The sequence below is a fragment of the Eutrigla gurnardus genome (assembly GCF_963514095.1).
Source record: "Eutrigla gurnardus genome assembly, chromosome: 19".
Classification (NCBI taxonomy): domain Eukaryota; kingdom Metazoa; phylum Chordata; class Actinopteri; order Perciformes; family Triglidae; genus Eutrigla; species Eutrigla gurnardus.
The window spans coordinates 15517032-15534808 of record NC_139930.1 but is presented as its reverse complement, the minus strand read 5'-3'; the positions used below and the strand labels follow the sequence as shown (position 1 = coordinate 15534808).

Sequence of the window (17777 nt, the reverse complement as noted above, 5' to 3'; positions counted from 1 at the left end):
AATAAAGGATTAAATGATTTGTTAAGATGAATATATTTTGCAGCACACCAAAATCCCTCTTTGCTCATGAAACAACGATGAGACACATCAAAACCAGGATCTTCCTGTTGTCTTCTCTATCTCGGTGCTAAAACAGAGCATCTGAAATATTTATAGCCTCTGTCAGGCCACTGCTTCTGCAGCCCATTACAATCAAAGCATGCTTTTCCTTATTTTTATATTTATGTGTGTGTGTGTGTGTGTGTGTGTGTGTGTGTGTGTATCTTGATGTTTGGTGCGCAGACATCCAACAAATGCACACACACATACTAAACACTGATATTTGGATACTTAGATGTTATGCAGGTTTGGATTATCACGTCTGAGACAGTAATATAATGCAGTACAATGCAAGCAACATAAACACAAATGCATACAGTAACACACAAGAACACGCACAAGGGTGACAACAGAGGTACAGAACGACTGCAGATGAGATTTTCATTATCAATAACCATCCATCCATCCATCCATTCTCTACCGCTTATCCTGTATTCAGGGTCGCGATTATTAACGATTTCTGAAAATGACGATTGGGGAATCATTTCCAATGATTTCATGAGTCTGAAAGCTTAAAAAGACCTCTTTTAGTGGCAAGCAGCCATTACAACCTTCAAGATACATAATTTATTCTTCTTCCCTTTAATTTCCAGTCCAAACCCTAACTTCATATTCGACATGAGAATAATCCCACAGATTACAAATGTACTGTACACACACGTGCAGGGAAAGAAATAGGCTACACATTTTTGTCTTTTTACTGAAAATGTTCTTTGCATTCAAGATTTGACCAGGTGACACAGGATATTTCACCCCTTCAAATTACACTTCTGCCTGGTCCTTTTTCCTTACTCATTTTCTGTTGCGCATTTCTGCCAAGAGACAAACAGGGGAAAGACAAGGACAATGAGGGCCAATAATAATCGATAAAGAAGCACGTCTTCATTCACTCAGGAACGCATCATATCCACTTGTTTCTTGTTTGTGCTCCTTCAACTTCTGTCTCACTGCTTCACCCATTCGTAGCTTTGTGCAACCCCCTCCCCTTCTCTCACTCCCTCAACATGCCTCCTCTCTCTCTCCTTTCATAACCTTTCAATATTTATGAGCACTGCAGAAATGCTACTGGCAAAGCGTGCTGAGTAGCGCTGTCCCTCAGAGTCTGCTCCTGACGTCATCACTCTGGGCTGACACTCTGGGCTCCCTAAGTGTCCAAACACAAGTCAAGTTCCCTGCCAGAACAACTAATATCTGAAAATAAATGTTAGTAACACACAGTTAGAGTCACGTGGGAAACTAAAAACAGTTAAAACAGGGTTTTGAATGCACAAAATTTGTTGTTGGATGGAGAGCTTTAGTGATTGTTTGTCAATGTCGCAGGTGTTACTTATCCAGCATGCATAACACCCGACCTTGGAACACCGATGTGGAATATAGCCATCATAAATTATACTAATGATACTACTACAGCGGAAAAATATCTGCTATGAAAAAGGTCAATACCACCAATAGAGATGATATTATTTAAAAAGAAATAGGCCACTGAATGAATGCCTTTGCTTGGTGATAACTCCATGACCTTTTTGGAAATACAGCACAGCACGGCTGCATCGATTTTTGTTGAAGAAGCACATTTACATGAACCACAGCATGTAATCTGGAACTTTTTTTTCTTTATAATTCATATTATTATATATCTTTTTACCAGGTCCTGCATAGTCCTATATATAGCTTGGGGCTGATTGCCCAATGCCACATTAACTTCCCTGGGAGTGAAGCTGTCTGTGATTGCCCAATCAGGTTTAAGAGGTCGGCACTAGCATGTGATATAGCAATCGCTCTGAGCTGCATCTGCTCACCCAGGATCTGATGTGACTGACCTTAAATGCGTGCAAGGAGGTGGTGTGCCTCTCACTTTTAATAGCTTCAAAAAGCCTCATTTGGAACACAGTAAACGCTGCGCTCTCATGCAGCGTAACACTGTGAATCATCATTTTTATACTTCAGTTTTTGTACGGATTAAACAATACATGACTTCCATTCTTTCTCCTAAACTAAGCTAACTGGCTGCAGTCTGTAACATTATAATTAACAGATATATATGAGAGTTGTCTTAATGTTTTCATCTAACTCCACTAGAGAGCAAATATGCAGAATTTCCCGCAATTTGCATTGTATTGAAATTGTAACATGAATGTACTTGAAATAATAGAATTCAGTTTAATATGAGTAAACGGGCATGAAAGGAGAAGGGGGGCAAACCCGGCAACTCATAAATGGTGCATTAAGACACACAAAGACTGAAAGGAGGATAAGGAAAAGGGGATAGACGTTAGAACCAAGGAGCCTCTACGTCTGAAAGTCATGTGCGCATAACTAATGCAAAGCACTCAGCTGCACTCGGTCCACGACTGCACTACCTCCCACAAGGCTGATATACTATCACTGTGACAGGAGGAAGCAGTCGGCGGAGGGAGGAACAAGAGTGATGGATAGGAAGGAGGAGAAAGACAGGAAGGGCAAACAAAAGAGAAGGGATGCGTCTACATCCCCGTAATGAAGCCGATACCATCTGAAAATGCTGTTTACACGCCGAACGGGTCTGCCCACACATTTTCAGGTTGTTATTGCAAGTTTATGACACACAACGATGGCATATTATATCATCACCTCAGACTGCTTTCCAACTTCTCATTTCAACAAGTGTTCAAAAGGTGAAATGGCTGAAAATACCAGCTTTGGTGTGGTTCCAACAGCTATAGCAGATACATTAGTGTGGACATGCCCTAAATAGTGATATGGAGAAGTGGAGGTCAGGTGTAAGTGAGAAAGATGGAGAGAGGAGGAATGTAAGCCTGCTGTCACGTGTTAAAGCAAACCTATCTGCGTGCAAAGGGAGAGATAGGGTGTCTTAGAGCAACGAATCCCCACTCGGGGATGTTTTTACTTGTATTCCCCCCACAGAAAGAGGTCAGAGGTCAAGGTCAGATACAGACCAGCACTCCCGGGGCCTGTGGAGATGCAATGTCTTGAAGCAAGGTCAGTGATTCCTATTAAAGGGAGGTCTGCATAGTCACCAAGCATCTCTGCTACCCCAATGAATCATGACATTCCCAGTGGTTCATCCTTTAAATGTATATCTATAAGCCCCCCCCAACCATATATAATGTGTTATATATAGTGCAGTCTATGGTCCATCCTTTCTATTCATCCTTTTAGCGGTTGGTTTGAGTCGTTTGCGCTGCTCTCAGTAGACGACACACAGTTGTAACACTTCTCGTTTCAGCACTGTCAGTTTATCACTTCATCCTCCCCCCATCCATCTGTCATCTGTTCCTTCTGAGGTGTTCTCAGGCCAAGACTGAGGTCATTGCCATTACCTTTGGGCTTTGATGCATCCGGTCTGAGGATATTTATCTGTGAGTTGGCAAAATCTTACGTATTGTATTTGGCGTGTGTGTGTAAATATAAATATATATACACAATAACAGAGTTATGTACATAGCATACTAGGATAACATTTATAAAGCTCAGTGAACTAAGTTCAGTGTTTAATATCTGACAAAGCGTTCATTTTTTATGGCTCTACATTACTGTATGAACAACGTTGTACAAATGTTACTCTGTGAAACTCTTCATGATACATACAGAGCGTAGTTTGCAGTAGGATTTTAATAATTAACCGCTTAACCATCAGTTACACAGTTAAAAGACAAAGAAAAAAAATATGTATTTAACATGTTTTTGCATTAATTTATTGCTGCAGCATCTCCTCCATTCTTCACTATGCCATCATCAATGTGGACCTGTGCATTCCTCTTTATGAACATTTGGCAAATAAACAAGATTGAGTTATGTTTTATAAAAGGGGGGGAAAAAGCATAACTGTACTAGATAACTGCACAGATAGCAACGTGTAAGTTAACCACAAAACTCAACAGCGAAGTCACTATAAGGTCACTGCAGTATGACTCAGGAGTCGGAGGCACAGTCGGGTGTTAGATGTCAAGAGTAACTGTGATCGTGGCCTGGGGAGGGGAAGATAGACAGCCTGAGAGGGGTAGGGGGGTTCGGTGTGGGGGAGCGGGAGCCGCTGCCCTATCATGACGTTGACTGACTGACTACCAAATCAGCCGTGTCATGAATCAGGACTGTAGAGCGCTCCCGAGCTGACACATACTAACTCACACGCGCACACTGACAGGCACAAGACACACAAACACATGGGGTCTTCAGCTGCGTGTGGATGCACGTGCACCCAGAAAAAAAAGCCAGGTGCCACATTTTTAATACACAAATGCATAGACTCATGCACTCAAATCATGTGCGGACATGTCGGCGTGGACACGTATAGTAACTTTACTTTCAGCCATGATGGAAACAGGCAGTCAGAGAAGCTGACATATGCTCCGCACTGCAGGATGGAAAGACTCCCAACAACTGACAGACTCCAGTTCATAAGCCATGACCTCCCCCCTACCCACACAGTTTGTTCTTCCAAAACAAATAGAAACTCACAGACAAATTAACCCCTAACCCTAAAAGGTCATCTCCTAGCAGCCTTACAGCACCGCAGGGGATGGAGACCCTTCAATTTCATTCACTCTTTTTATTTCAGCAACAATCTGGGGGACATGATACACAATGACAGTAGACTGATGAACCGATTCGTGACGGACACACTGTAAGTCAAATATGCTGTGGAAATATATCATGCATATCATACACCATAAACCATGAAGGTCTACTCATTTGTTTTATCACCCGTTTGGGTCCTTTTTCACGTCGGACCGAATGCAGCGCAGTTTTTTTACAAACTGATACAATCTTTCACTATAATTAAACAATGTTTACATAATTGCTTTGGTGATGTTTTTCTGAGCTTTCGCAATGAAGTTCAGTTAAAAAAATCTCGACTGTGGAGAGGAGGGAGAGGACTGAGAGAGGAAGAAGTTGAGAAAACAGATGAGTCATTTGTACCTTCCTTTTTGGTGTTTCCGGCACTTATGCATTTATATATGGAATATATATGCGTTTGCATATCTGTGCAAGCATGCGTTAGCTGCATGTTGAGCCGCCCAACTGTGCGTGCCCGTGTCAGTGACAGTGGGTCATCACTAATCACCCAGCGGGTGCAGAGTCATACCAGTAAGCCTCATGCTAAGCGAGAGGCGGGGGCACAGAGGTGCTGCTGGAGGATGAAGGAGGAAAAGTCAAAGAGGATGCACGCAAGATGAGCTAAAAGACAAGATCGCAGGAGGGCACGGCTACCTCCAGCTATTATTGTGAGATCACAACTACCACTATGACTACAGCTTCTAAAAATAAACAAAAGCAGCGTCAAGCTCTGTCTTGCTATCCTGAATACACCGAGAATGAGCCTCAAATGCGCCTTTGTCAATGAAATTATGTTTTAAAAAAAGTAATCAAATCTAGTGCTTTGGTATCTGGAATTTTAATGAAATGTAGGGATTAAAGTGCATATGCTTCATCACAATCAGAACCACCACAAAAATGCCAACTCATCTCAACATGCCACCGTGAGAGAATAATGGTATTATCCTCAGCCGCAAATTGCTATTGCTGGTCTGATGGATTTCACGGGAGGGTGACCACTCCCCGAGGCTGGTCGATAAGAGTCATCTCCTTATGATTCAGCATTCTGTGCTGGTTCACAGGGGGCGTTTTCGCCCACAAGGAGCTATTCATCAGTGGGAAAAACTCTTGATGCCTGGGTCAGGCCTGAAGGCCAGTAGGGGTCAACACATTGCCTGTCATTAGAAAGCCACAGCTAGTAGCTTGTTCCCAGAGGCCAGCCAACTTCTGCAAGTGTCCAATATAGTCTAGATTAGAAAAGCGAATCACAAAAAGAGAAGATGGGGGAAACTGGAATACTAAATGATTCCTGATCTGAACTCATTACTAGTGAAAAAAAAAACAGTCTGTGGGCCAAAACAAACCCCCAAAAATGACCAATGACACTGAAACACATAAAAACAGGAGACTAGTGAATCATAACAACGCCTGAATTAAGCCACCTCTCAAAACACTAAAATGCATCATCAGTCTTGGTCTAAAACTAGTCAATGAGGATGTAAATGAGGTAGCATCATGTCTGTGACACATGTTACATGATGTCACAAAGATAAGCCACTGAGCTCTTCCCAAAGCTCGTACTATAATAAACCTTATGCACCAGGGAGAGCTAAAAATATGGGCTAGACAAGCTGACACACTGCATTTGCAGAAAGCGGCACTTCCTACAGAGCACCATCAATCTTCCTCAGCGGCCGTGACAGTATGTGGCTGGTGTTGTTTTCATCTCGTCTGTATTTGAGTCATCGTGACAATATGTGGTCCTGGAGAAACCTACTGTAGTGCGAACCACAGATGCAGTTTTGGAGTACTTTGCCAGGTGTTCATTTGTCTTTATGCCTGCTTGTGGGCATATTGTCAACACGATAGAGTCACAACCCTGCAAAGTTGCAGGCACTGAACTTAACAGGTGTAGAATTGAGATCAAAATGAAGGCACAGATTGAAAATGGGTGTAGTCTGAGCAAGGACGCCGGAAGGAGAAGGGGAGGACGTGGGGAAGGGTCCACTGGCAACCCCACCTTTTGCCCCTGACCTGATTTGGCTTTGAGGCTGGTGTAACCCCATCGCAAGACGCGTGTTTTCTGTGCTGTGTATTAAATGTGATATTCATACACAAGTGTTAACAGGCAACCTAAAAAAGTCCACACATGCACCTTAAATTAAGGCCTGTGCGGGAAATAGAACATTTTGAAATGCTGATTCCCTTTTAGGATAAAATGTGCAAAACAAGAACACTTACTTTGAATGCTCTATTCGTTCTCTGCTGCAGGACTATCACGGTAATAAAAGACAGGCCTTTCATGTTGGAACAAACAATTATCAAGCAAGTACCTGGCTTTGAGGATAATGTATGTTTTAAGCGTTCTCTTTCTAATTAATATTGAAAAGGCCCCCTGAAGCCATGTTATAACGATGAGATGTGAGACAGTTGGAGAAAATACTGCTGCAGCATTACGTATCAATTGTGTCAGATATATCTTGGGAGGAAGAAAGTAAGCAAGTAAAATAATGATATCTACAACAGACAGAATCTACTGTTCCAGAACTTTTAGCAGTGGAGAAAATTACCAGATGCCAGATTCAAATATACAGCAATTAGAGACAGATTTGTGAACTGAAGTCAAAATAACTAAGCTGTATACAATGCCAACCCTTTTATAATGTGTTGTTTTCTCTCTTTTTCCTGTAGGGGAAGCAAACTACAGTGTAATCAATGACTTCAATCACGTTTTGCATAGTTTAATGAGCATGCTGACTTGAATTCTGATGAAGGAGAAGAAGCCTCACCTTGCTAAGCTTTAGGATTAAGGGGGTGTTTTTAGTATGTATGCCATGTGCATAATTGTTTTGTCCTCTCACCTTGGCCTTCCCAACGGGACTGCTGGTGCAGAGCCAGCAACACAACCGGTCACCCTGTCAGTCGCTCGTCCCACCTTAAAGCAGCTGAGTCAGATCCTCTGCATCATTACAATCTGGCCACGATCCACAAATAGTTTAGTTTATGTGTATTCGTATCAGGCAGAGATGTGAGACAGAGACCAACAGTGTAAAAAAAATCAGGTGTGTGAGGAAGACAGGACATAAGAATTCCAGACACATCACGTTGGGCGTTTTAGTGACTAACTTTCAAGGGTTACAGATCTAAGATGAAAAACGGACCAGACTGGCCAACGCCCGCTAGCAACCCTTCAATCAGAAGGTAGCCACACCCTGAAGAACACCCTGCTATCATCTATTTCACTCTAATGGGACGTTCATTTATTAAATTAACATGCTGCCATCAACATGGCTCATACGGTAATTAGTAGTTATAATATAATGAGAGTATTTCTAGTCAATGACTCGGCTCTATCCTCTTGTGACTTTTGTAACAGGAACTAACAGAAAGTAAATAGATGAGAGGATGCAAAGCCAAAGACATTCCTTCAGGGAAGACACAAAACGCTGTTTATTCCTTCTACCATTTTATCATTAAGTGCCTTCGGCTCGACAATTCCTTTGGAAAACATGGCTGCGGAAGGGTTGAAATCAAGATGAAATTCTCCGCTTGGTGCCTCCAGAACAGTATTACATTTCCATCTGTTCCTGTGTTCCTGCTAACTGGATATCATCTCAATGCAAGCAAAACATTTTATGACTCACAGGCTGTTCTGGCAAAACACAGTGTTAACATTTATTTATAAAACTCATCCTCTAACTCTGTGTTTAGACTGCCAATGGATGGATGTCCTATGGATGATTAATTGTACGCGACTGTTTGCTGGATTTGCCACAATACACAAAACAGGGGGGAAGGAAATTGAGCACAAGAGAAACTCACTATGATCTGCTTTCCCGAGTTCCTGTGGAACGTTTGAACGTATTCCCTGCATTCTGTCTCGCATTAGTTTGTCAAATAACCGCTATCAATGATGGACGTTAGAGTTAGCTGCGGTCAATAACATCAAGGAGTTATTCATGCACATTTTCACTGTTGAATTGTCGTGAATTACTCGACCGCTTGATGATGCGCAACATTAATTATAGATGTTTGGAAGCTAGAAATGAGGGCAAATACGCATGGATATTCATTTCCTGGCTTTTGATTTTACATTGGCCGGGCACATCAGTTAGTGGTTGACTCTGACGCAGCAACGACAGTGGCTGAATGATGCTGGCAGCGGCTCTGACATCTAAAGTGAGTCAGTTTTGCTGACAGAAAGCATGTCGGGGATTCCAGAGAGAATCATTTTGAATCCTGTGTATACAAACATTTGACACAATGTGTCTGTTTTTACATGATGGTCTTGATTTTACTACTCTGCTACTGAATGACTTCTTTTTAGATAATGTTAATTGACTTATCTGGGCTTCTTCTTTGCAGTCATATATAATTTCTTAAGACAGAGAGCTAGACACTGCAAATAAGAGAGGTGCTGAGGGTGTGGTGAAAGAAGAAACAGTTGCTTCACGATCCCCTTCTACCATCTAAAGTTTAAAATTGAATTAGCAATGAAGTATTTATACAACTGCAATGTGCATTTTCCAACTTGATGCCTCTGTACAGTAGACAGCAGAGGAGGACGGTGCAGGGAGGCACACAGCACTGTTGATTGGGTTCCTTTCTATTTCTCCCTACATACATGTCACGGACATAATGACAAATCCACAAGCAACACTCAACAACAGCTCATACCCACAGGGGGAGGAAGAAACGTAGCAGAAGGATTTGGAGTCGACTGAGGAGAAGCACTCAGGTTGGGTTTGCTTCCAGCTGTCTCCCCTTGCCGTTGTGTTTCCCAACCCTGCTGCCTGCAATGTGTGCTGATGGAAGCTCACTCGGTGCAGAGTGCAAAGTGATATCAGTGAATGAACGGTGGCTGGTTTTGGCAGGGATGTTTGGAAACCGCTGATATTAGATTTTGTTATTTCAGAAGTATCAAGACTTGAAAACCAATAGTTTACAGTACTTTTTCCTCTTTTACCCAATAACTTGGATTTTTACAGTGTGTGTGTGTGTGTGTGTGTGTGTGTGTGTGTGTGTGTGTGTGTGTGCGCTTGATGATAAGGGTGTCATGTGTCACTGGGATTGCACCAACTGCTACATGGGTGACGTCACAAATCAGTGAATGTAAAAGTCTTATCAAAAAATGACATGTGGAAACCCAAATTGTTTCCATACCTTACTGGATGAACAGTGTTTACCCTACTTAAATGTGAGGTCACGGGGTCGTATCCTGAGCCTCCTGGACCATTTCCTGCATTCTCACTTTGGCTTTCTTGGAACAGATACGCTGTCACATTACTGATACTACTTAACAATAAAAGTGGTAACATCCTTTCACCTCATCATTAAATGAAACAAGTGAGTCTGAATAATATATCAATTGAGGCATTAAATAACCCATTAGCATATAGTGTTTTTTTTAAATTGCAACTCTAAAGTAAATTGATTTTTGATCCCCAGTGACCACTATATGAAATCCTTGATTTTTGATCATGCATTACATCCATTAGCCGGCACACATACTACAAAACGTGTAGGCCAGTAGAGGAAAGTGATGGAGTCGGGGTGTGCCTGAGAGCGGCTGCTTCAGTGCATTAGTGGCTTCCTGCAGGCCACACGATCCATGTAGACCTTGAGGAGCACTAATTCCATTACATAATGCCAAGTTCCAGCTCTGAGTGTGTGTGTGCTCTTTGTGAGCATATCAGCTGTGTCTGGCATTGTGCCAGTCCATATCACTTTCACTCTTCCTCTAATGATTCTTAGGAATTAATAGCACTAGGATACTGATTTTAAGTCCACTGCATCATTAGTACTAGGTCCACACTGTATGTAGGTCAATTAAAGGTTTGCAGTTTCCCGGTCAGCTACAGCATCAAGAGATAATTGCATATAAGGCAAGGAGGGTGTGTCTGCATTTATGTTCTGACTGTCACACAGTTTACATTCCGATGCATAAACGTTTGGCAGCTTTGAAAGTTTAAATGTTGCCAAGATTAAACTAATGGAAACACTCTTCCTACTCTCATGCACAAGTTTGATCATGTATTTTACTTTGTCTTTCCAATTTCATAGCATTTGAAATGCTTTTCAAATGTTTAGCTTATTCTAACCTCTTCCCTTTTCAGTTTGTGTTTATTTGTTCAGTGTTCCTAATGCAATATGAAAGTGGCGGTCCATAAGTACACAGCCAGAATGGGCACAGAGATTTGCATTAATGGAGCAAAATTACTTTTCTTATGTCTGTCAAAGTTGTCTAACAAGCAGCCACACCATGCAAGGTATGCATATCTGAAATCACTTTGGTCAACAGATCAAAATGTGTGTCAGAGTCGAGACCTAGATAAGCCCTCGGGGGAGATCTGATAAATATCGGCCATCATGCTTCTATTCTGGAATCCTCATGTTTGAGCAGGTACGATCCGGGGCAACATCAAGATACAGTATTACAGCAGGTGCTCAGCAAGCACACTGTAGTGGTGTGTAGACAGATGGGAGGCTCTGGTCTCAGATGCAGTGTAATCCTAGGATGGTAGGTAAATATAGCCTGTGGCTGCTTCGGGCTGGGCTGAGTGCTGCTTCGCTCTGCTCGACCTTGGCTCATCCTGCCCTCCCTTCCCTCAAATGGATGAAAAAAGGCACCAGTCCACACTATTACGCTACTGTCATCCACCCGAAAAAAACATGCGTATCATTCCTCTAAAAATGTTTTCAAGAATTGATCCAATGTATAAGCTTTCACCATACCCTGCACCACCTGAATTTGTATTCAGTTTATGTCACCATGTTATATGTGTCCTGTTTTATAGCAGCGATACAGAGAGCATCATTTTGCTGAGCTGTACAATTGAGTGTTGTTGCTCTGTTCAACCCTGTGCTGACATTTTCACAAAGCAATCTCTGATTCACTACCTTTCCAGCACTAAATGACAGGAAGACAACAGTAGTAGCTACCGAAGCATATTGAACATCTAGCAAGCAAAACACTGAGGCACATTGGTCGGTGGCAACCAAAACAGAGCGAAAAGGGCAGTATGTATCGGTCACATTGCTTTCTAGTGACAAACAATGTATGAATGCAGCTTTAAACAAAATAGTACTAAGTAATCAGCAAAATATAGGAGAAAAAAATATAGGTTTGTGCATATCTATTCACACAAATTTTCAGGTAAACCAAAAAAAACCCCCCAAAAAAACCCAGAAGTACAAATCAAATACATTAGTCCCTTGAATTCTAGGACACATCCTTAAGAGCCCCACTCTCGTGGGAACAGATAAACATACTCCACTTCCTCCCACTCCCCACTCAAATGCATGCTGATCAAAGTATTCTTTTCATACCACCTCTTTCGTCGAATCTGGGACAGCAAATAATACTGTATTTAATCACAGTAGACTGGCAACCATCTGCAATAGTTAATACTTAGTGTAAAGAGAAAAAGGGGGCTGGAGCCAATCCCAGCTGACATTGGGCAAAGGCAGGGTACATCCTGGACATGTCGCCAGTCTCATGCAGATGATACCACTTTAAATGACCAAAGTTAGGCATTCATTAAATCCCCTGTCATTGTCCCATGTGTTGTTTTGTTTGCGGACAAAAGTTGGCAGACAGGCAAAGAAATAGAGCGAGGGAGAAAAGTGGGTTTTGGCTAACTTGGGTTGGGTATCCATAAGGTTACATAAAAGTGGAATGAGATAGCCTGAAGCTCTTCTATCCACTCGCAGTAACACAAACTGCACGTGCATGCACACACATACAGCTCCTCTCAATACACAGGCAAGCAGATACACGTACACAAAAGCACACTGTCCATTAGAATCCATTGTAATAAGTGCCAGCCTGGAGGAAACAGGAACATGTACAAGCCAAAGGAGCCTCATGCTGAGGTACTACAATAGAAAGTTTTATAACTCAGATTCGTCAATCCCATTGGTTACAGAGCACTGAAAAGACAAACAATCACTAGTGGGATTTAAAGATGACCAAGCATTTTCATGTACGTCCTTATTTATATCATTACATTCTTATTATTACATCATCAATTTTTGTATTTCATCACAGCCATGTTATAAGTTGCCAATTCAAAAAGCATTGATTGTTGGTATGCACCGCACTACTGACTGTGGTCCAATTAAATGTTTGTTTTTAACTTATTAATTGGTGTACTGAACTCAAATTCTAATTTGTTCCTGCAATTCATAAGACAAACTATTAGAAAGTAGACATCTCGGAAGTAGAATTTTCAAACATTTGGTGAGCAAATTCTCCTTTTCACCCAGAGCTTGCCATCACTTTCTCTGTTTAAAAAAAATATTAATGTCAGTATATCAGCAGTCACTTATTAATGTTAATTAAGATATAACTTGCTAAAATGTCAAAATGACTTTTGTCTGTCGTCTTGTTAAAGTGATCTCTGCAAGCTGGTGTCTGATCGTTTGTTAGGAAAGAAGCTCCATCATGGTGCAACCGCGAGTGCTTCTGTCGTCCCAACAACTTTAAGTGAGCGATACTTCTTCTCTCTCTAACTGACGACAGACCAATTTCAGGAGTTCCATTCTGTTTACGTTTGAATTCACATATCAATTATTAAAGCTGATCAATTTGACAGTTTTAAACGAGGACCTCCAGTATTTGGATGAAGAAGCTTGTGAAAAATAGTGTGTGTTGGTAGTGAACAGCTGTTTTTCAATGCGTCAGATAGATACTTATAGATACAGATGCCCAAAGTTCAGGACCAAGATCGGGATCAGGGCCAATAAAACTCGACCGCAAGATCCCTAATGCTGAGCAGCATGAATCAATGAAAGTTATTTGACTGTTGTGACGAGTAACTAGTAAACATACACCAGTGATCAATGATGTATAGACAGAAAGGGACCCATAGTGGTAGTGATACAGCCAAAGAGGCAATAATACATACTGGCAATGCAGCCAAACATTGATCTCATTCAGTGCATTCCACATTGATTATATGTTGCTTTGATTCCACGATGAGCAACATATAGAGCTCTTGTTTGGACTGAGAAGGAACTATTAATGTAGATACACAATGCATTTACACACAAGTATATGCACTGTTATCTTGCTATTGCAAAAGGCAACATTCAGTCATATCATTCAGTTTGCCTCTGTGACATTTCTGCTGTTACTCTTCTCTCAATTATTTGTTTCCATTTTTCAGATGAGTGAGGAAAGACAGGAAAGATAAGGAGAGACCGAAGTAGATGACAAAGGTTGTTGATCTACTCCCAACGACTCTGCAGCTGCATGGTATGCACCGTACCTAGCAGAGCTAGCAGATTGTCCCTGCACTTTCTTTTCAGATTTCCTAACTGCATTACTGTCCAGTCTATCCAGAGTTATGATAGGATCTCTGTTGGCACAGCAGAGGACGACCTATGTGCAAAGAGTAGGGAAGAGAGGGGCGATGCTGCTGAGTTTGATTTACATCGAATGGAGCTAATTAACATCCCCAGAACATTAAGACCAGCCCGCGCCTCCTCTTTCCCTCTCTGTCTCTTTGACTTGCTTCCTCACTCTTTCATGGTGCATAGCAACACTCGACTGTGGAAAGAAAGACAGATTGAGAGAGAGATACACAGGGAACAGACACACAAAGTGACACGTTGGTGATTGAGATGAGAGGGAGAAGGGCCACTCATACAGAAGCAGTGAAGCAGGGGTGGTTTCACAAAAAACTCTTCCTTATAGCTGCATCAAATGTGCCTTAAGCAGTGAAATCCTGTAGATGACACAACAACAGCGGTTGTCTACATTGCTTTTTTTGTTGTTGAATAATTTAAAATAGCAATGAAAGAAATAGATGTGAGTTCTTGCTGATTTATACTTGAGAATCAAATTAGAACTGCACAGAGCAAAATCGTTTTGGCCACTTACATGGCTACAAACTGTTTTATTTTTTATGAACTGACTAATTGTGCTTGGGGATGCATATTTTATTTTCCACTACACTGAAGCCAAAGGAACTCTTTACAAATGGACAGTTGTTATAAATCAAATGACCATTAATGAAATCTTAAATGTAACAGCGCAATTGATTGTTGAACAGTAAAATAAACCTATGTAGCAAACATTAACACACTATAAAGGTCAACAATAAAGTTAAGTAGGCAATAAAACTGGCTTTCACAAATCAAACTATACCAACAAAAAAGCATTAATATTCTAGATTTGATTTGGCTTGTAGTCTCTGATCATGGTTTTGTTTAAAATGACTAGGGAATTGAAATACAACAGAAGTGCAAAAAAAGTACTAAGTTTACACAGGACAAGAACAGCAGTTTCCTGGGTGAAAGCCCTGTTTTTTGAACATACTTAAAGTGCAAACGTAATCGACAACAAAATACTTTTCTGTCGAAACATAATTCAAGATGCGGTTTTGTTCTGTGGGCACATTATTTAAGGGTGATCAGGCTGCTCAGCTGAACTACAAACACCCAGTGATGGATACAAGTAAAACCATACAATAGTTCTGGGCACAAACAGGAACAAATGCAGGTTGTTTGACTGCAGAAGTTTGGATATTAGTACTGGGAGATTTTGGTCGGTACCTTAATGTTACCCGTACCAATACCTAGCCCAAAATTAAATTAAATCTGTAATGAATTAATGTAATCCTCAAATAATTGGTGTCCACACAATTCAATTTTAGTTTTTGTACCATTTGATGCAGTTGTTGTAAATGTGCTTCTTTAACCAAAGCTGTTTTACATACATTCCCACTATAAGATCTTTCTAATTACAACAGATTCTGCACATAAACATAAATTACTATTAGATTTTTGAATTACAACTATCATAAGATAGTGTACAAAGGACATTAAAGAGGGCCTATTTTGCTGACAATACAGCTAACATAATTGATTCTGTGACATTCGAAAAATATAATACTTCACTACATCTACACATTTTCATCACGACAGTTTGCAAGGTTTGTTGATGAAAAGTAAACCAGTAAATCATACCACACAGCCAATCCAATTTATGTTGAATATTAAATACAGAAAGTTGATTACACTCCATGAGTATGCAAGCTCTATCTGCAATTCCATTTTAGAATATTTTCCTTTGTGTTTTTTGTGTTTACATCAGACAAAATTACTCTCTAAATATTCTCTAAATTTCTCACACACACCTCACAGAGTGAATATAAAATACCTGTCTTTTCTCTGTTGCCACTACTCCATATTCATATGTACACACAGAAATATTGCAGGAGAAACAGAAATAAATTGAGAGTGTGTATTGCATTAGACACCGAAGTCTGTACATGCCATAATCCTGCTGATACCACTAAGGAATAAAATTCATAAAAGTTTTTTTTCCATTCATTCAACAAGTCCCTTTCGCAGCAGAATATGTATAATTTCCGTGCTGCCAGACATGAGTGCAAGGCACAACCCCAATAAAATCTACACCTCAAGGTACAACCAGAGTGGGAGAGCGCAGGAGAGAAGTGAGACAGATGGGTGAAATAAGAGATCTCATGCCTCTAGGGTGATATTTTACGTGCCGAGTTTGTAGCAACACCTTTGAATCTTAACTCGTTACACAACAGATATTACGAGCAACAAATATTTTATCATAAGCCTGGAATACTTGACTGAACAATACGTGTAGCACAAACATGCCCCCCAAAGAAGATGGGTTAAAATTGCATCTATTATTAGAGTGTACCTCCATCTTCCCCCTCCATTTTACATCTTCCCCAATGAAAGAAAAAAAAAATCTGTAATATGGGGGAAGACACCAAATCTAAGACCAACACAGCTTCAAGGAAAAGAATAGAGCGTGCAGGGCATGCCAATGGTGATGAGATTATATGCATACGGAGACATGCAAGTGCAGCATACTGAACTTGCATTGCATTAATATAAATGAGCTGCACCTTTGCAATGTTGAAATCCCCCAAAATGCTTGCAGAAGAAAACTTACATTGACATTAGCATATTATTTAACCACCAGCCTATATTAGTCCCACTTCTAACGGCACACAATCATCATCAGTCGCCTTTTCCTTCCCCCACAGCTAAATATCTAACCAAGCACACACAACCTGTACCACAGCATATGTGCTTGACTGGGTAGCCTGCACGCACCAGCTGAGGCCGCAAGACCAACTGTGTAATTGTACATGTGTAATTGCATCCTCACCAATCTTGCACAATAGATGCAGTGAGGGAGAGGGAGGGAGAGAGAGAGAGCCCTTGAGAGAAAGAGAAAGGCAGGTAGAGGGGGAAAGATGGATGTAAGAAACATCGTCACCTCCCCTGTCTCCTGAGACAGACAGCCATACCTTGCGCTTGCGATCCCTGGACCGATTCCTCTTTTTTATCTTCTCCTCCTCCTTCTCCCGCTGCTCCTGGGCGGCGGCCTCTGCGAGGTCCTTGGTCTTACGGAGCTGTTTGGCGGCTTGCGCCATGGTGCCGCTGCTATTGCCGCTTCTGCTCTAGTCGGCGTCGCTCCAGCCCTCCTCTTGTTTGCAGCCCCACCAGTCGTCCCCCGTTTCCTCTTCCTGTGCCCCTCTGTCCCCAGAGCCCCGTCACCTACTACCTCTTCTCTGGTGGCCACCACGACATGTGTGTCTCTGGGGCAAGCAGTGGGGATGTCTGTGTCCAGCTATTTGTGTGTATATGGGTGATATACAGACACAAGACAGCCTCCAGCAGCCACAAAGAGCGATGCTACAGCTAGAGGTGCTGATGCTGCTGCCTGTGCCGCGGCTGCTACTCATCCAGTCCACTTGCACTGCGCTGAATTGCCTCCCCTCCCCCTTCTTTCTTTCCTGCCTTCCTCTCTCCCTTCTCTCCTCTCTCCTCCCTCTGCTTTCACAGACCAGTCACGCATTCCTGTGTTCAACACGGGGGGGATCCTGCTGCAGAGCTCCCCCTTTTTTTATCTGTCAAATGTCCTCCTCTTTCTGCTGCTCTGCCTCTCCCTCCGGTCTGCTAAAGGCTTTTCTTTCACAATAGCTGTTGCGTCTTGCATAAGTGGGGTACAAAAGATGAGGGAGCCAAGGCTGATGAACGCCTTCTAATTATTATTTTTCCTCACATGTTCACCTCTTTCTGACCACGGCTCTTCCATGGCACCTCCCACCTGGAAACAGATGGAGAGAAAGAACAGCAGTGAG

At 41.7% G+C, this 17777-nt stretch overlaps 1 protein-coding gene across 8 annotated transcripts in view; it reads right to left on the bottom strand.

Moving 5' to 3' along the window:
* The window catches only part of ank1b (ankyrin 1, erythrocytic b), a 55734-nt gene extending 38209 nt beyond the window's left edge, over positions 1-17525 (bottom strand). For 4 of the 8 annotated variants that reach the window (XM_084034729.1, XM_084034730.1, XM_084034736.1 and 1 more), the window contains exon 1: positions 16941-17525. In XM_084034729.1, coding sequence (XP_083890855.1) covers positions 16941-17066 — 126 coding nt within the window. In that variant the 5' untranslated portion in view covers positions 17067-17525. The remainder of the gene's footprint in view (positions 1-16940) is intronic. The other 4 variants (XM_084034734.1, XM_084034735.1, XM_084034732.1 and 1 more) reach the window with 1 other exon arrangement.
* Positions 17526-17777: the final 252 nt, after the last annotated feature.